Raw genomic sequence first — 20,285 nt, 5'->3', positions numbered from 1 at the left:
TTGTTTCTCAAACTACAAAGCTGCTGATAGCAAAACTCCAGGATTTCATATGAGTTCAAGCTATGTCTACCTTAACACAAATGTTAAAATAGAACTCAGAAAATGCTGTATTAAGGACCCAGCTTCTTCTCAACCAATTCTAGACCTGGGCTGACCATATAGTAACTTTGATACCCAGGTGGCTATTGAGCACTTGAAAGGGAACTAATTGAAATTGAGATGATTTATAACTTCAGAGATAGTCATTAAAAAAAAAAAAGTCAAATGACTCAATTTTTGTGTTGATTACATGTTAAAATGATAATATTCTATACAAATAAAATGCATATTAAACTTAATTTTGTCTGTTTCTTTTTACCTTTTTTAACATGACTGCTTAGAGAATGATGTTTGTTTATGTGACTCACATTATATTTCATCGGATAGCACTGTTCTGTACAAATGGTTTTCAAACTTTAGGGTACATAAAGATTATTTGGAAGGATTTTTTTTAAGTTTATTTATTTATTTTGAGAGAGAGAGAGAGAGAGAGAATCCCAAGCAGGCTCCATTTTGTCAGCGCAGAGCCTGATGCAGGGCTTGATCTAATGAGTTGGGAGATCATGGCCTGAGCCTAAATCAGGAGTCAGGCACTTAGCCAACTGAGCCACCCAGGTGCCCCACTTTGGAAGGATTATTAAAACACAAATACTTGGGCTCTATCCTCAGGTTCTGATTCAGTAGCTTTATGTGGGGCCCAACAATTTGCATGTTTAATAAGCTCCCAGAGGATACTGATGTGCTAATCTGTAGATCAAACTTTAAGTAACAAGGTTCTAATGTAGACAATATCTTTTTAGTGGGGTTGAAAAGAATGTCTGGGATGAATCAAAGGCCACATCAGTGTTGACACAATCTGTTAGTTGGTTTAATCTATAAATAAAACACTGTCATACTGTTTAGAGGAATTTAATTATGAACTTTGTGCTAGACCTTTGAAGAAAGATTTGTGGAATTTTGTCAAAGACTCTAACTTAAAAAAAAAAGTGAGTATATATTTGTCATTGTGTTATTAAGAAAATGAAGAGAAAAATAAAAGCAACTGTTTGTCCTATGGGAAAGTAAGATTCAACCTATCATCTCTAAGACAACAGAATTTACTTACATATCTAAAGAAAGGAGAGAAGGAAAATTGTCATAAAAAAAATCCATACAGTTATAAAGATACAATTGTGTGTGGCACAGAGAGATCTTTTATCTAAAGTATTTGCTTTTTTCTTAGATATTTTCTCTCATTTCTGTATTCTTAAAAACAGTTAAGCAGTAGATGATGAAATTAGAATGGGGAGAAAGATAAGGTAGAGAAAAGTCAGAGAAGGAAGGGGACAATAGTAGAGGATGGAAGAGAATAGTAAATAATAATAGAAAGCAGTGAGGACATAGATGATTATATTTAAGGTTGGGAACAATTTTTGTAGTGTCTTCTGTTATACTTGCAGACCTGTTTGGCTAACTATTTTCGGGGCCAAGGAAGGTGTTTGTTCATGGAAGGTGTTGTTCAAATAGTTACTCAGGCTTTATGAAGAGCTCCATTATTTTTAAGAAAATCCCTTTGTTTTTCTTTTTCTTTTTTTTCTTTCTCTTTCTCTTTTTCCTTTTTTTCTTTTTTTTCTTTCTCCTTTTCTCTTTTCTTATCTTATCTTTTCTTTTCTTTTCTTATAGACCTAAGACTAGAAAATAGTTTTTAATATTGATTGTTCATCCTTGCAGTTACCACTCTTTGGTCCTATTTGTAGCTCCTAGATAAACAAACAATATTTCCTCCCTAACAGACCTTCTTTATTTGGAGATAACTATCACATTTCTCATTTCCTCAGTTGGTCTTTGTATGACAAAGAGACAGTAGTATATTGATATAAGGTGATAGAACCAAGGTTGAGAATATTTTTTCCTACTATCTGCATGGCATGTGTGTGTTCTTCCTTAGAAATGTTTAGGAGGATAAGATGATCCTCTTTTCTAGGGGCAGAGGCATATTAGGGTTCTCAAGAGAAATAGAAACAATAGAATATATGTGTGTGTATCTATACATATGTGTGCGTGTGTGTGTGTATGTGTGTGTGTGTGTGTGTGTGTGTAGGTGAGAGAGAGATTTATGTTAAGAAATTGGCTTACTTGATTATGGAGCCTGGTAAATCCAAAATCTGCAGGGTTGGTTGGCAGGATGGAAACCCAGGGAAGAGCTAATGTTGCTGTTCAAATCTGAAGGTTGTCTACTGGCAAAATTTCCTCTTGCTCAGGATGAGGGGAATAGGGTAGGTGGAGGAGTGGGGAGAAAGGGTTAGGGAGGTTAGTCTTTTGTTTTATGTAGGCCTTTATCTGATTGGATAAGGTCTAGCCACGTTTAGAGGGCAATTAGCTTTACTCATACTCTATGCATTTAAACGTTAATCTCATCCAAAAACACCCTCACAGAAACATCCATAATAATGTTCCAACAAATATTTGGGCACTGTGGCCCAGCCAAGTTGACACACAAAAGTAACGGTTACAGGGGTACCTGGATGGCTTGTCAGTTGAGCATCAGAGCTCTTGGTTTTGGCCCAGGTCCTGGTCTCATAGTTCCTGGAATTGAGCCCCAACTTTGGGCTCCACACTCAGTGTGGAGCCTGCTTGGGATTCTCTCTTTCTCCTTCCTCTCTGCCCCTCCCTGACTCCTACACACATGCTCTCTTTCTCCCTCTCTCAAGATAAATGTATTTTTTTAAAGTACCCATCACAAGTGGAATATGTATTCTGAAATATCAAAATGGATTGTGTAGCATAATACTTATGTTTTGGGATAGCTGCTAGTGAAGAATGATGCCATTAGTATTAGAACTTTCCAGAGAGGAATCTATAACTGATTTTACTGAGGTTTTCCATGACCTCTGTTTTTTAATATTCATTGGGATAAACCCAAAAATGAGGCTCAAAAAGCAGAGTAATGGGCTTTTTAAAAAGACATAAATTCAAAGTCTAGGTTTTAGCACACAGTGTTCTGTGAGGTGAGTTCATTTTAGATGCATGTAATTTTCTCTTCCCATAGTTAAGTATTACACATCTTTTCTATTCATTGTACTAAAAGAGCAAACAGAATGTTTTCGTTTGGCTCATAATAACTTAGTTATGGATTGATCATCTTTTCTTTCTGATGTGTATATGTGGGAGGGATAATATAAAGGCAAGGTAATTTTCTGCAATGATTTCTGAAGGTTTAAAGAACATTTTTGCATATGTTTGCTTTTGAAAACATGTAATCTAAGGCCTGATTAGCCTAATGCAAAGTGAAAAGTTTAGTCTCTGCATGAGCTAGTGATAGGTAATTCTACAAGAAAACTTCATTTTTGATGGGAGAGTTCTTAAAATATAAGGCAATCTTACAAGCTCTATTCTCTTTTCTGTTAGAAGTAACTGTGCCTGTGACAACATCAATAAATGTAATTTGGTTACTCCATCTTTAATATTCTATAACAGTTTATACATACCTCTGTTTGAACTTAGTGTGTATTAATTGTGTATGCCTTTTTCATTTATTCAGGGCAGGACAATTCTATTCAACTAGTGTTAGTTGGGTACCACCACACATTAATTGGTACTTTGCCCTGGAGAGTTTAGACAGACAAGTGGTAGATAAATTTTAATACAATATAATACATTATGTAATAGAGCTGATTACAAAGTACTGGGGAAACAGCTGGATTCAAGTCATATTTTAAGAGTCTTTCAGAGTATCACATGGGGATTGACATCTCACCTGGGTTTGATGGATAAATGAGTATTTTATAGGTATACACTTCTTCTACCTCCCTCTTCTTCATACCTTGGATAATACCAACTGTCTACCTTTTTCACTTTCCAATTCTAGTACCCTTCAGCTGTTGGCCAAATAAAATAAAATAAAATAAAATAAAATAAAATCACCCAATAGTATGGAATGTTGCTGTTTCAAATTTAGGGTCCCTAGCCTCAGCTGGTAATGCTTGTACATATTCCTTTTTGTAGAATATATTTTTCTCCTTTTCTGCTTACAATACTTTATTATCCTTCAAAACTCAGCTCAAATGTTACCTTCTTATTGAAAATTTCCATGATCTTTATGGAACTGTGATTGCTTCCCACTATATCTGTTTTACATAACCTCATTGTGGTATTAGTCACATTGAATCATGATAATTTATTAGCCCCTCTCTTTCTCTTACTAGACAGCTTTATGTGAGGATATGCCATTTCCTGTTTGTCTCCTATTCCCAACATAGTAGGAACTCTGTAAAAATTAATTTTTTTTAAATGATCTCAGATCTACTCCCAAGTCTTCAACTATCAAATAGGTGCTAAGAACTTGGAAACAATTACAACATTGTGTGTGAGTATTGGAGGAGAGGTGTGAGTTTGATAAGAAGGATCATAGTGCTGGATTTTGAAAATACAGCGCACTTACCCAGGTACTGGTGAGGGCTTAAGGATTATGAGAAGAACATCCCAAGCAGAGGAAACAATATACACAAAGTTGTAGTAATGATAAGAAAAAATATGGTTCAATTAGACACTGAAAAGTTTGGTATGGCCAGAAAAAAAAAAAAAAAAGTACACTCAGGGAAGGGGCAAGAGATGATAAATGGAAAAGGGAGTAAAGGGTTCAAATTATGAAAGGACTTTTATGACATGTGTCTTTGTCTGCTTGGGTTGCTATAACAAAATACCCAAGACCAGGTTGCATTTCTCACAGTTCTGGAGGTTGGGAAGTCCAAATCAAGACACTGGTGGACTCAATGTCTGGTGAGACCTGCTTCTTGATTCAGACAGCTTTTTGCTGGAACCTCACATAGTAGAAGCAGCCAGGCATCTCTCTGGGGTCTCTTTTGTAAGGTCACAAATTTCATTCATGAGAACTCCCCTTATGATATAGTCATGTCCCAAAAGGCCCCACCTCCTAATGGCATCCCTGGGGTTAGATTTCAACATCTGAATGGTGGGGTGGAGGAGGGGGACACAAACATTCAATCTATAGCACCATCCTAAGGGAACCAGCACAAGCAAATAAACATCAGATTTGTGTTTTGAAAAGATTGTGGTAACAGTTTGAAAGAAGGGTTGGGGGATAGGCAAGGAGAAGAAAGAGGAGGAGGACATTTTTTCTCAGAGGCAGGAATTAAGGATAGGTAATATCATAGGTAAGTTTAACTGTGAAGGAACAAAATATTTACACTCTGAATTATTAGGGAAAGTTATTTGCTGACCATGATGGAGAATATGGCATATGTATAGAATAGTAGGTGTTTAGAATTATTCGCTTAGGAAATGTGGAAGGGAAATAACTAGGGATAAATAAAAGGATTGCTGAACAATGTTGAGGGTCCAGTTAAGATTGTAAAATGTGAATTAGTTGTGGTACTAGTTATCATATTTAATAACATATTTTAAAATTGGAGAGCGGGAAGAAGCATATGGCTGGATTCATCCAGTGTCAGGGATTGAATGGCAAGGCTAAATAGCTAGGTAGGGTTTTAGGGAACTGAGGTAATACTAGAATTGCTGAAATCATTGATCATTTTATTCAGAGTAGGTAGGGATGAAGTCAGTCATGGAAAGGACTGATAGATTGGGAAAAGAAAGCAGGAGTTGAATGAATAGAGGTTTCAGGGAGATTAAAAAATATTTGCTTCCTAATAAGGAAATAAAATACATGATAAAATAGCAGACTGTAATAGAAAGTAATTTCCAAACTTAAGCTTTCAACTAGCTTTCAACTGTGGAACAACTCTCCAGGATGAAGGGGCGAGGGCCCTGGGTGTTACTCTGTGATGGATTGTTACAGAGCAGTGGAGAATTAGACCATTTATTAAAGACAGGGAATGTGAGGCCAAGTTATTAACCTCCCTGTGTAGATTCACAGTTGTTCAGAATGATGGCAGGAATTGGAGGGGAGAGAGAACCTAAGAGAAAGATCCAGTGTACTTGAGGGTTAGGATATTAGTGATGAGAATTGCACAATCTTACTGGATGGTAGGGGTTGAAAAGAGAAATTGTTTTTGAGTGAAGCCAGAGGACTAATGGTTTAGAAATGATATTTTTTTTTTTTTTTTTTTTTTTTTATTTTTTTTTTTATTTTTTTTTTTTCAACGTTTATTTATTTTTGGGACAGAGAGAGACAGAGCATGAACGGGGGAGGGGCAGAGAGAGAGGGAGACACAGAATCGGAAACAGGCTCCAGGCTCTGAGCCATCAGCCCAGAGCCTGACGCGGGGCTCGAACTCACGGACCGCGAGATCGTGACCTGGCTGAAGTCGGACGCTTAACCGACTGCGCCACCCAGGCGCCCCAGAAATGATATTTTTGAGCTCAGAAAATACCAGCTCAAGCTCCAAGCTCTGAGTCTTGTGGTAGAAGGGGAAGAGAAGAGAGTTGAGATCTGCTTGAGAGCACTTCACAGGAAATCCCTAGAGAGGGATTCCAGCTGCAGTGAAGGTGGGGAGGTAGAGTTCTGAGAGGGACTGGTGTTTGTACACAGTAGTCAAGGGATCCAAAGGACACAGTGAGGAAAGGTTCAGATGAGGTCTGAAGAAGTTTAGGGATGGGAAAGTTCTTTAACTGGCCATCTCACAATTATTCTTTTCCCTGTTACCGTGTTCTGTCTATATAGCTTGGGATATTGCGATCCATTTTCTCATTTATGATCTTTTGTCAGTCTCTGCTTAGCAGAGTGAATTCTTCTTTGACTAATGTTTCCCCTTTTGTTCTGGGTTAGGCACTGTTAACAAACCCCCATCACACTTTTTTCTCTTATCATTTAGGTAGGCTACCCTGTGATGCCCTGCTTTCTCTCTTAGAACATTTTGCCTGGGCCTTTCCCTGTTGGTTTGTAGGATTTTTACAGTTTGATATTTGTCTTCAGTGTTACAGAGACCTAGTCAGTTATTCCAGTGCCATGATACCTGGTAAATCCAGGACCAAGTTGGAAAACTTCCAGCACTCATTTTAGGGTGCTACATATTACCATTTCCCACAGTTTGCAAAGTGCATTGTAAGTTTTTAGAGCACAAACATCTCCAAATTGGGGCCAAGGTTACTTTGCCAGTCTTGCTTTTACTGTCATAGGGCAATTGGTTGCTATGGTGATAGGACTGGGAGAGTAAGTGTGGTAGATAATGAAGAGTTGGAGCTGTTTTTGAGCATAGGGCTGAGGTAGAAGACTATTTTGAAATATTGTACTTGGAAGAGTGTTCTGACACCTGCAAGGTTCTGTAAGCCAAACTAGGGTCTTTATGCTCTAAGCTATCATGGAAACTTAAGTGGCTACAAAAGTTGTATGTGGGTAAGGAGAGGGAAATGGATGGTGAAGATCCTAGTGATGATAACTGACCTCCTGATATGTTCTGTTACTTCCACTGTGAAATCTACTGTATTCTTGAACCCTGATTCTAACCACCTTGAGTAAATATTCTGCCTAGTCTAGTTTGGTCTGTAATACCTTCCATTTCAGTATGGACTTACAAAGCAGTAGGGTACAGAAAATGGTAATTCTCTGCAGGAAATGAGGTTCTAAAATGATGGATAATCATCAAATATTATGAAGAGTAGGCAAATGGAAGTCTACACTGAGTTTGGTCTGTGGGATTTTTATCAAAATCATATAACTGCTTTTATACTCTTTGAGGGCAAGGTATAGACTATATGTCTTGTTAGCCATTTGCCTAGCACAGGGTAGGTATTTACTAAGTATTTAAAGCTAAGCCAGTGCATGAATCTAGTAATTTTCTTTAGAGTGGTGAGGAAGACTTACAAATGTTAATAATGTAACTTACATATTTGTAATGGTGATATCCTGCTCCTTCATTAAGCTTATAGGTTTCTTTAAGGAAAGGAAAGAAGTTTCTCAAGTAACATGGCACATGTTTCCTCACAGCTTTCATGATGTGTAATGTCTGTTGGTTTACTGATAGCTTTTCAGTCTCGTGTGTATTTTAAGAGCTATTTAGTTACTATTTTATCAGCAGTAATTTCAACGCATAACTTACCCCCAATTTTGGTAGGTTATGGTAGTCTGAAGTCTGTTTCTCTTTTCGGAGTTTAGTGTTGGGGTTTTTTGTTCCTACTGTAGCCAGAGTATATTGGAAACATTTCCTTGGAAAAGTTTACTTGATTCACGTCTTTTCAAAATGATTCAGTGCACTTGTAGTGCTACACATATTTTGAATAGGATTATCAGTATTTTGCCAATTGTTCTTTACCCTTGTTCTTGATGTCTCTCAACAAATATAAAATCATTTATGGTCTCTGAAAGTCTCTCATGACTTATTCTGTAACAATTACTGTTTGTTTGTTTTTTAACGTCTATTTATCTTTGAGAGAGACAAAGACAGAGTATGAGCAGGGGAGGGACAGAGAGGGAGGGAGACACAGAATCTGAAGCAGGCTCCAGGCTCTGAGCTGTCAGCACAGAGCCCGACATGGGGCTTGAACCCATGAACCGCGAGATCGTGACCTGAGCCAAAGTCGGATGCTTAACTGACTGAGCCACCCAGGTGCCCCAGCAATTATTGTTTCAACTGACAGTCTTTTTTGTTATTTTTCTTAAAGTGCTTTGGCTTGGTATTTCTTCCATTCATAGCACTTCATTCTCCAGTTTCCCTAACACACACTTTTTAAAATAAAGAATTTACTTAAAATATATTATAGTCAACTATTCCTGTGTCACAGCATATAGCCTAGTCACTCATTCCCCCTAATAACTAAAAACTTCTACCAAAAGTTTACATAAAATTGATTATTTATCATTTCAACATTAGGTCATCTGTTCTGAAGTGTTTTTAATCTTTGTGAAATTAACATCAAATTTTTTTCTTGATTAGTAATATCTTCTCTTTTGCTTTCTTAAAAAAAATTTTTTTAACGTTTATTTATTTTTGAGATAGAGAGAGACAGAGCATGAATGGGGGAGGGTCAGAGAGAGGGAGACACAGAATCCGAAACAGGCTCCAGGCTCTGAGCTGTCAGCACAGAGCCCGACGCGGGGCTCGAACTCACGGACCGCGAGATCATGACCTGAGCCGAAGTTGGCCGCCCAACCGACTGAGCCACCCAGGCGCCCTTCTCTTTTGCTTTCTTATTCTCAACTCTTCATTCACTCAATTTTGTTTTGTTTTGTTTTGTTTTGTTTTGTTTTGTTTTGTTTTGAGAGAAAGAGGGCACAAGTGAGCAAGGGGCAGAAAGAGGGAGTGAGAGAGAGAGAGAAGAGGGACTCACCCAAAGCATGCACCAGCTCACCTGCAGCAGGGCTCAAGCTCACGTGATGCCAGCCTCAAACTCACAAAGCGAGAGATCTTGACCTGAGCTGAAGTCAGATGCTTAACTGACTGAGCCACCCAGGCGCCGTCACTTTTATTTTGAGTATAGCTGACACAATGTTACATTAGTTTCAGGTATACAGCCTAGTGATTTGACAGGTTTATACATTATGTTGTGCTCACCAAAAGTGTAGCTACCATCTGTCCTGTTACATGGCTATATAATATCATTGACTGTATTCCTTATGCTGTATCTTATTCCAGTGACTTACTCATTCCATAACTGGAACCCTGTATCTTGAGCTTTGCTTGATAACTCAGTTCCTATTCTCTAGGACTATACTTGAAAGAAAATGATAATTTCCTTCCACAAAACTTTAAAAACTTTTCAACTTTACCTAAGCTAACATAATTTTATTTGGGTTTGTTTCTTCTTTCTAATAGAGCAGTAGTAAATCACTACAAATCTTGGTCAGTTCTTTGTTTCATTTATGCCCTGTGTCTCTTCATTTCCGCTTTTTCTTTACTGTGACTTAAAATCTTCTCCCCATCTCCCCCTCTTTTTCTCATTACACAGCTCTCCTCCTTTGGGGAAGCCGTGAAATTTAACTCCCAAGATTATAGGGGCTATTTGCTGAAATTGGTTCAGGCCTAAACTAATCAATACATGGCATGGCATGGCATGGCATGGCATGGGTCTGGCCAAAATAACTAATTCAGATCGGTTCAGTTTGGGTGAACCATGGTACTTTTGGGGTTTGTTTTGTTTTGTTTTTTGAGGCAGGGAGGAGCGGTGTGGGGAGAGAAGACTTCTGTGTTGCTCTTCAGTAAGACCTGAAACTGGTACAACCATTTTTCCTCCATGATATGGGCTAGTCTGATAATGTCAACACAAAGAAGAAGAGAGTTGAGGAGAGCTCAGAGGAATGCAGCAGGAGCAGGAAACCATTTATGAAGCTCACTATACTTTCACATTTTACAATGGTGCAAATTGTAGGGTAGTACATTCCTCTGTTGGAGCATAAATTGGAGTATGTAGTAGTTTCTGTTACTTACAGTATGTCCTGATATGTACAGATTTAAAATAGATTTTCTGTTTATAAAATAATGCCAGCATATGGTATAGAACTTGAAAATACAGAAAATGTTTTTATTGTAATTTTTTTATTTTATAAAATTTGAAATCATTCCACATAAACATAGCTTACTTTTTTTAAAATGTTTTTTTTGTTGTTGTTGTTGTTTATTTATTTTTGAGAGAGAGAGGGAGACAGAGTGTGAGCAGGGGAGGGGCAGAGAGAGAGGGAGGCACAGAATCCGAAGCAGGCTCCAGGCTCTGAGCTGTCAGCACAGAGCCTGACGTGGGGCTCAATCAAACTCACGAGACGTGAGATCATGACCTGAGCTGAAGTCGAATGCCTAACTGACTGAGCCACCAAGGCGTCCCTAAAAACTTATTTTTGAGCATCTGCTTATGATGTCAGATATTTTTAAATGATGTTTTTAATGATTACATAATGTTCTTTTGGATGGCTAGACCACAATGGTAGTATCTATTGTTGGATATTTCTTAATTAAATCTTAATTAAAGATGATAATGTGAGCCATTCAGCTCTATCTCCTTCGTCCAAGATTACAGTAATGTCAATTTTAAATGACTCCTTTTTTCCTTTTCTATATACTTTTTTGCTGTTTGTTTTCCTGAAAAAGTGGAGTAAATTTTACATCATGTTGACTTGTTTGCTTCAAGTTGACTTGTTTGCATTAAGTATTATTTCCTTAAGTGCATTTCTTGGATCACTTTTTTTTTTTTAATGATGCTCCATTAAGAAATGACTTGTTTATTTGAGAAAGAATGTATACTCCTGTTATATGCTTACATTAAACATTAACAAATTAAGGACTTTAAAGAATCCTGAATCCTACAGATGTCAAATCTCTAGCTTGCTTTATGTTTTCACCTAAAAGTATTTGACTTAGAGTGGAGATGTGTCATTTACTGAAAATATTGCTGCACTGTGTTTTACTATAACCTCATACTCTTAATTTGCAATGAAGAAATCCATATTTACTATAGGAACCATATTTTCAGTACTTTCAGCTTTTAAGTGAACAATTCTAGTTATATACTCTGCTTTTATTGCAATCATGAAAACACTTCCTTCTGGTGTTTACTTTCTCAGTAAATATCTTTCTTTTATTTTTTAACCACAGAACTCTTAATTTCTTAGCAACTGTTTTATGACCTAGTTAGTGGTAATGTTAAAGTAATCCAACTAGTAGATATCCTGGCTTTTTCTTGCAGAGATTTCCAAACACATGACTTCTCCCACTCCCACAGCTTACATTATCCCTGGAGTTGAAATGACTGCAAGACTTTCGGAATCATTTGTTGTAATTTTATAAAATGACTGTCACAACTTACTCTTTTAGTAAGACCTGTTTCTGATGGTGAGTCATTGTGTAAATGGGTCTTTGTTCTGCCCTCTTTCTTTTCATGACTGCATACATTTTCTCGCATCTCATGGTCCTTTTATTTGCCTAAAATCCTTACTGGAGAAAAAAGATTCTCACCAGTGAAAGAAACTGTTTTATTCATTCCCCACTCCCCACTTCATATATTTCCATTTTCTTTTAGGAACATTAATTTCTTATTTGTCAGGCTCTTACTTTAATCTTCTGAAGCCAGCATACATTCCTCTTATGTGTTTTAAATTGGTTTTAAACCTGCTTTGCTTTCTCTATACTTAGTTCCCATTCTTTCCTTCAATTACTGCCTCAGTTTATCTCAAAATATTGTATATCCTTTTATTACTTCAGTTCTTACTACTGCAAAATATGTCAAATAAAAAATATTTCTTGGGGTGCCCGGGTGGCTCAGTCAGTTAAGCGTCCAACTTCAACTCAGGTCATGATCTCATGGTTCATGAGTTCGAGCCTCGTGTCGGGCTCTGTGCTGACAGGGTGAAGCCTGGAGCCTGCTTTGGATTCTGTGCCTCCCTCTCTGCCCCTCCCCCATTCATGTACTCATTCACTCTCACTCTCTCCCTCTCTCTCTGCCCCTCCCCCGCTCACTCTGTCTCTGTCTGTCAAAAATAAACAAACATTAACAAATTTTTAAAATATTTCTCACATAATAACTGGTAAATCTAGTCAAAGTATTGTTATCACCACATATCTGAATGAGTTGTGGTAGGAAGAGTAGGGGACTGGGAATCAGAGAAACTGGTTTCTTTTTTCTTTTCCAATATAATCTTATGTGGCCTTACTTGTAATATTAGAAAAACATAACCTATAATGCAGTTCTACATGACTGTTTTAAAAATGATGAGAGAATATCTTTGAAATTGCTTTGAAATTTAAAAAATGCTCTCAATACAAATTTAAAGTAGCTGTTATGCTGGTCAGATATGATTAGAAAGATTGATGGACTTTCAATCAGGCATCTTTAAATGAAAACACTGAGTCTGAGTAGGAATAACCTAAAATGGTGGGGTGGCATTTCAGAGAGGAAACATGTGCAGTAGGGAGGTATAAAATAAGGTTAATTTGTTTTACTACAAGTAATTTAGTGTGACTAGCGTGTAGGATGTCAATGCAAGAGTTGGGAGACCGGTTGGGAAATATGACAGATGTGCTTGACTATTTCATTAAATGTTATGGTGGATCATTTAAAGATTTCAGTAGAGGAGTGACATGAAATTTACATTTCCTGAAGTTTATTTTGGTGTCATTGTAGATGACAGATGGGGGAGGATGGGAGCTGGAGTTAAGGAGACTCTTGAGGAGGCTGTTGGATTTAATAAAGGTCAGAACTGAGAACCTGAAGTAACATGGATGTACAAAGGATAGATGCAAAAGATGCTGGTGAGATGGAATCTGTGGAGCCTGTGTTTTTGATGAAATGTAGGTGATAGGAAGACATTTAGTAAAAGAGACAAACTTATAATCATTCAAGAGCTTCTGGCTTAGATGGGTTTCCTGCCATTCACTGAGATAGAGACTAGTATGAATCTAATGGGAAAAGGGTAAATTTAATTTTGGAAATGTTAAATTTGAGGTATTTATGGCATATCCAAGTGCAAATGCTTTGTTTTCAGTTGGATAAAAGAAAAGATTTGGGACTTGTCTATGTGGTAATAATCAATGACGCCTTGCATTTGGGTCAGATGGCCTAGGCACATGGCCAGGTCTCTTGTTACACCTTACTCTAAAAATCTACCCCTTGAGAAATACATAGTTACTCAGGGAACTTTGAGTTCCCTGGCCCTTTGGGTCATGAGTCCTATTCTTGGTCCTTGCAGTCAATCCCAAATCTGAATCTTTTCTTCATAGTCATAAAGGTCCCTTGGACATGTAATATAAAGATACCAGTTCTTTATTCTTCCCATAATTCTAAGTAAAATTCCACACATTTTTTTTATTATTCTAAATCAATACTTTTAATCTAATCTAGGTACATTTTTAATCCTATAGAGTCATACTAATAACAGTCATTATTTTTGTTTTTCTAACTTGGAGTTTACTATAAATTGGTTATCAGATGCATGCCATTAATTTATTCTCATGTAGTCTATCTGCTGACATAACACCATAAATTCAGCTTATCTCAGTAACATACCTGAACACCCCCTCTTGGTGTTTAACTGTAAACCCAGTTACTTTAACGTATTTACTTGGCAGCTTTGTTGGGAATTTTGGACTTTGTAGAAGGAATTATGAGTTCCTTCTCATTCCACCTACTCTTCTACCAGGTTATTGGCCTTGAGAAGTTCTACAGGTAGTTCTTTAACTTCTCCTCTAAGGCATTGTGTGTTATTCGCAATGTACCCTGGCTCCTTGATTTATTCTTCTTTCAAGTTTCTCTAATCCAGTTGCCTGCTTTTCTTGTTCTTTCTATCACTGGCAGTTTCATAACTAAGTTGCCTCCTTGCCATCAGGAGGTCATGTGGAGTGTGGACATAGGACTGCAGGAACAGAATGAGTGCTTGCATAACTGCAAAGGCTACTGTGATGGATGTGATTCTTGCAGTAGCTCCCCCCAGATATTACTTAAAGTAGCAATTGTCCTTCATATATGGGTCCTTCAAACTTCAAGGACTGCCAGCTGCCTATAATTTGTAGGCATAGTCAAGCATTTTTATGACCACACCTAAATGTGAAGGGGGCGGGAGGTGGGGGGGAAGATGTTGAATTGATTCCCACAAACATTTACCAGGAGTGTAGTTAAAATGTCAGTAGTAGTCTGGCTAAAGATAATGCAAAGTCTACCTTTCTTTTTTCTTTTCTTTTTTTTTTTCTTTTTTTTTTTTTTTAAGACTCACGATCACAGTGCATGATTTCTTTACAGGTAGCCAATCATTTGGATTGCAAACACTAACTGCCGACTATTTCTTAATGTTCTTTTAAAATTATTTCAAGAGTACTCACAGATACCTGAGAACATCTTTTCGTTCACAGATAAATATACATTTTGAGATACAGTAGATGGCCAGTGCAGAAAGTATATATGAAATGAGGCTCAAACTTTGTAATTATTTACTCTACAGTGGCATTTTAGTGGTAAGCAGTATTTGGTTCTTTATGTTTTTATGCCTAAGGAAAGAAGATAATTCCCAGCTGTTTAATTTAAAATCGAAACTTACATAGAAATCCTATGCTAGCAGGTTAATAGAATTCCTGTAAGATTTTTCTAAACTATAAATCAGATTTATGTGAAAAAAACCAGATTACATTTTCCCTTTTATTTCTCTGACAATAGCATTAAAAAAATACTATTCCCAAATCCTCATTCGTTTTAGTGCAAACTATTTTCCCAATTCCTTGGATTGTAATCTGTGGCAAGTCTCATCAGAGTGTAAGAGTTTTGTATTGTTTTGTTTTCATTTTTGCCCCTGATAGTTCAGCTCTGATGTTAAGCCATTCTTTCAGTTAAGGTTAAAATGAGACACGTATGAGTGATTTGCACTTAACTGCTCGCCTCCACACACACAAATGCCTCAGCGTCACATCTAATTGTGATTCACGCCTTATGCCAGACTCTTGCTGTCATCCCAGCACCAGCAGATGGTGGGACAAGACCCCTGGGGCAGCGTGTCCCAGCATTCTGGGGATGTACATCTTCTGGTAACAATGGTCAGAAAAGGGAGGATTTTAATATGGCAAATTGAGTTCAGTTCTTTTTGGCTTCTTGGGGAAAAAAATCAGTTAGTGGAAATTTGGTGTCCAATTTTCAGGTAGTACCTTAAAAACTTATTTTTTAGTCCAAGAAACAAAATAAAAGCAAAACACCACATTGTATTTTATAAATATTCTTGCTCAAGGGGCGCCTGGGTGGCGCAGTCAGTTAAGCGTCCGACTTCAGCCAGGTCACGATCTCGCGGTCCGTGAGTTCGAGCCCCGCGTCAGGCTCTGGGCTGATGGCTCAGAGCCTGGAGCCTGTTTCCGATTCTGTGTCTCCCTCTCTCTCTGCCCCTCCCCCGTTCATGCTATGTCTCTCTCTGTCCCAAAAATAAAAATAAACGTTGAAAGAAAAAAAAAAATTAAAAAAAAAAAAAGTAAATATTCTTGCTCAAAGGGCAGCTTCTGTGTTTAAGTCCCATCATGGTTAGTTTATGTTTGTAATAATCTGAATTATAAGAAACTTAGTAAGAAACTGCACACAAAAGAACAGGTTTCCTCTATTCATGCTCAAGTAAGTGTTCTTTAAGAAAAACATACCAGTGGATGCCAGATAAGACACATGTTGATTTGTTAGTGTCAGCATCTGAAGTTGCTGTTTATGCTTTATGATTAGTGGCTTTAGACAAGTTTTACTTCATCTTTCAGGGCTCTGTTTCTTCACTTAAGAACTGAGGTTGTTTTAAGGTATCCCCACAATATCCTTTTTATTGTAGTATATAAAATATAAGAAGCTAAAATAGTATCAGATGTGTGAAAATGTACTGGGTTTATGGTAGCAACAGGAAATGCATGGGTGGAGTTTCAACATTGAATAACCTTGGTTACTTGATCTGTAGTACTGATATCATAGGTGAATACACACATGTAACCAATTGCGCATAACTTTTTTAAGATAATAAATCCATGGAAGTACAATTTTCCATATAGTTCTCCTTTTCTTCAACCATTTCACAGTTCTCCTGATGATGTTAAGAGAATGTTAAGGTTCTTTAGCTCAGAATCACTGTAGTCAAAGAGTGCACAGAATAGTGGTTTTTAACTTTTTTGACCAGAACCTATAATTAGAAATGCATTTTGCAGAGAGCAGGCATACACATACAATTACACGTGTGTCTGCATACACATGTTCAAACCAAAGTTTCACTTTTTTACCTCACTATGGGCAAAATTTTTTTCTGTTCTTTTGTTGTTGTTGCAGATATTATTTTTGTTTCTCTCTTTTTTTAAAGTATGGTTTAAAAAAAATTTTTTTTTTTACATTTGTTTTTGAGAAACAGAGTGAGACAAAGCGTGAGCGGGGGAGGGGAAGGAGAGAAGGAGACACAGAATCTGAGGCAGGCTCCAGGCTCAGAGGTGCCCCAAGTATTTATCTTTGAGAGAGAGAGAGAGAGAATGAGCTGGGAAAGGGCAGAGAGAGAGGGAGACACAGAATCTAAAGCAAGCTTCAGGCTCCAAGCTGTCAGCACAGAACCTGATGCAGGGCTCAAACCCACAAACCATGAGATCATGACCTTAGCTGGTCGGATGCTTAACCTACTGAGCCAACCAGGCTCCCCTTTTGTTTCTCTTTTTAAGAAAATACTGGTTCTTGTTCACCAAGCCAGAGTTCCTAATGGGCATTGGGATCCACAATTTGAAAAACACTATACTAAACAGTCAGCACTTACCATAAAGAAATACATTATTTTTTGGTAGACTCTCAAATTATTCTATTAAAAATGATTTTCTGGGGCGTTTGGATGGCTCAGTTAAGTGTCCAGCTCTTGCTTTAGGCTCAGGTCACGATCTTATGGTTCTTGAGATTGAGCCCCACATCGGGCTGTGTGGTGATGGCACAGAACCTGCTTGGGATTCTCTCTTTCCCTCTCCCTCCCTCCCTCTCTGTCTCTCTCTCTGTCTCTCTCTCTCTGTCTCTCTCTCTCCCTCTCTCTCTCTCTTCCTCTCTGTCCCTTGCTTACTTGTGAGCATGTGCATACAGACTCTCTCAAAATAAATAAACTTGAAGAAATGATTTTCCTATTTCCTACTGATCATATCAGCTGCCATTTACTTAACAAGAAATCTTTAGAGTTCTCTCTTATTTGTACAAACATTTAAAAGGAGTGTAGTTACAATGTCAATAGTAGTCTGGCTAAAGATAATGAGAAGTCTACCTTTTTTTTTTTTAAGGATATAAAGGATACAGAGGACTAAATTTAAATTGAACATTTTAAAGAGCTTTTTAATTCTCTGTCTTTAAACACATGCCATTCCTCTTCCTTGATCAGAACCAAATAATGATTTTAAGTTTTGTTTCCTTGAGTTTTTCTTTAGTTCCTTCATTCCAGGTTCTTACTGTCTTTTAATAGGTCATGCTTTCAGTGACCTGTTAAGAAAAAGTGAAGTAGTGTGGTTTCATAGAAAGGCTATTTGTATTTTAACAAAGAAGAGAAGGGAGAAAGGGAACTCTTGAATTTCTGTATCAACAAATAGAGTTCTGAATACCATGACCTTATTGCTGCTCATTCTCTTCTTCATGAGCAGTTATTTGAATGAGTTATATGAAAAACATAGTATTGGAACTATATGGTCTCCTCTATAGGATTCCATACAAAATGACATAAGGTGAATGATTTGCTCATTTAATTGTCATTAAAAAATTGCTATAGCATTGTAGGAAACCACAGAAATTACATAGATACAGATATGCTGTTAAGAATTCAGAAGGAGGGGCGCCTGGGTGGCGCAGTCGGTTGAGCGTCCGACTTCAGCCAGGTCACGATCTCGCGCCGTCTGTGAGTTCGAGCCCCGCGTCGGGCTCTGGGCTGATGGCTCAGAGCCTGGAGCCTGTTTCCGATTCTGTGTCTCCCTCTCTCTCTGCCCCTCCCCCGTTCACGCTCTGTCTCTCTCTGTCCCAAAAATAAATAAAAACGTTGAAAAAAAAAAAAAAAAAAAAAAAGAATTCAGAAGGGAAGTAGAAAAAAGGCCTTGCTAGTCCAAATAGACCAGGTTGGAACTAACATTGAAAAGCAGATTTGGTATGCCAGTGGTGTATATTCAGAAAGGATTCCTTTATAATATGACTTTAGGTAGACAAAACATTGTATTATAAAGTATTTTGTGCAAACAAAAACAAAATAAAAGCAGCTTTTTGAACTGAAAATTATATTTCTTTTGTATATACACTTGAACTGAAGTAACTTCTATTATGGACGGTGAAAATTCCTGGAAGACTTCATTGTAGATAATGTCAGTATTAATGTTGAAGATTTTCCTTAAAGCTCTTTGTATCTCTTTCAGATATGGAAACAAGTGAAAAAATCCAAGGAAGTGGAATACTTCAGCTGTTTGCAAGTCTTTTGATTCCACAGTCTTCCTGCACAGCCAAAGTAGCTAACATCATAGCAGAAGTAGCCAAAAATGGTGAGGTTTTCCTCAAGAACTTTTCTGCTGGGAACATCTTCAGTTTTACACCTCACTTGTCAGTATGTTTTATTAATTTATGTTTTAATTTTGTAGATTAGACATTGTCCATTTCTTTCTATTTCTCTTTTCTTTGACTTTTTTTCCCATATAATTGTTTAAAATGACTAGAGTTATAGTCATTCTATTCATACATTTCCCATTTACTATTCTGTTCCTTCAGGGTAGAATTAAAGGGAAGTACTGCTAGTCCCTGCTGTACCTGTGTCATTTATTACTTTGGTAATAGGATTCTTGAGCTTGCCACTGAGTCATTCATCTTTTTTTTTTTTTTAATTTTTTTTAATGTTTATTTATTTTTGAGACAGAGACAGAGCATGAACAGGGGAGGGTCAGAGAGAGGGAGACACAGAATCTGAAGCAGGCTCTAGGCTCTGAGCTGTCAGCACAGAGCCGGACGCAGGACTCGAACTCATGGACTGTGAGATCATGACCTGAGCTGAAGTCGGATGCTTAACCGACTGAGCCACCCAGGCACCCCTGAGTCATTGATCTTAATTGTCACAGGAGAGCTTACCTTTTTCAGTGTATTATATGTTGGTGTGTATTATACCCAGATAAACTTCCTTTTTTTTTTTTTTTAATTAGTCTAAGCCTATCCTACCAATATTGGCACTTGGCTCTTAACTGCAACAGTGCAGTTGGAATGTATGTTCTGTTTTCTGCACTCACCTATGTAGGACATCTTTCTTTCTTTCTTTTTTAGTATTTGTTTATTTTTTATAGTGCAGGCAGGGAAGGGGATGAGAGAAAGGGGAACAGAGGATCTGAAGTGGGCTCTGTGCTGACAACAGGGAGCCCAGTGCAGGGCTGGAACTCATGAACCATGAGATCATGACTTGAACAGAAGCTGGTCACTCAACCAATTGAGCCACTCAGGCACCCCAGGACACATCTATTTCTTAAGTTTCCACATAAGAATACTATGAAAAAACAACAATGACAGCAAGACTTAGATTATATGATATCTAATCCATCCTATTAGATGTGGTTTATGTCCAGTGAGAGATTCTTTGGAAGAATTGTATTTTAGCAGAAATATTTGCACGTGATTTTAATTCAGTTTGAGAAAAACATGACTTCTTTTTAAATTTTTTTTTAGAGGCCCCTGGGTGGCTCAGTCGGTTAAGCGTCCAACTCCGGCTCAGGTCACGATCTCACTGTCCATCAGTTCGAGCCCCGCGTCGGGCTCTGTGCTGACTGCTCAGAGCCTGGAGCCTGTTTCAGATTCTGTGTCTCCCTCTCTCTCTGCCCCTCCCCCGTTCATGCTCTGTCTCTCTCTGTCTCAAAAATAAATAAACTTTAAAAAAAATTAAAAATAAATAAAGAAATAAA

General features: G+C 37.6%; 1 protein-coding gene across 6 annotated transcripts in view; it reads left to right on the top strand.

Annotated features, from left to right (window-relative positions):
• The window catches only part of RAP1GDS1 (Rap1 GTPase-GDP dissociation stimulator 1), a 175,973-nt gene that overhangs the window by 47,572 nt on the left and 108,116 nt on the right, over nt 1–20,285 (top strand). For 4 of the 6 annotated variants that reach the window (XM_043571988.1, XM_043571980.1, XM_043571972.1 and 1 more), the window contains exon 3: nt 18,768–18,890. In XM_043571988.1, the coding sequence (XP_043427923.1) occupies nt 18,768–18,890 (123 nt within the window). Of the gene's footprint in view, nt 1–18,767; nt 18,953–20,285 lie in introns of those variants that run through there. The other 2 variants (XM_043572003.1, XM_043572001.1) reach the window with 2 other exon arrangements.

This window comes from Prionailurus bengalensis, chromosome B1, assembly GCF_016509475.1.
Source record: "Prionailurus bengalensis isolate Pbe53 chromosome B1, Fcat_Pben_1.1_paternal_pri, whole genome shotgun sequence".
NCBI lineage: Eukaryota > Metazoa > Chordata > Mammalia > Carnivora > Felidae > Prionailurus > Prionailurus bengalensis.
Note: the sequence above shows the minus strand (reverse complement) of the source record. Positions and strands in the feature narration are given on the sequence as shown.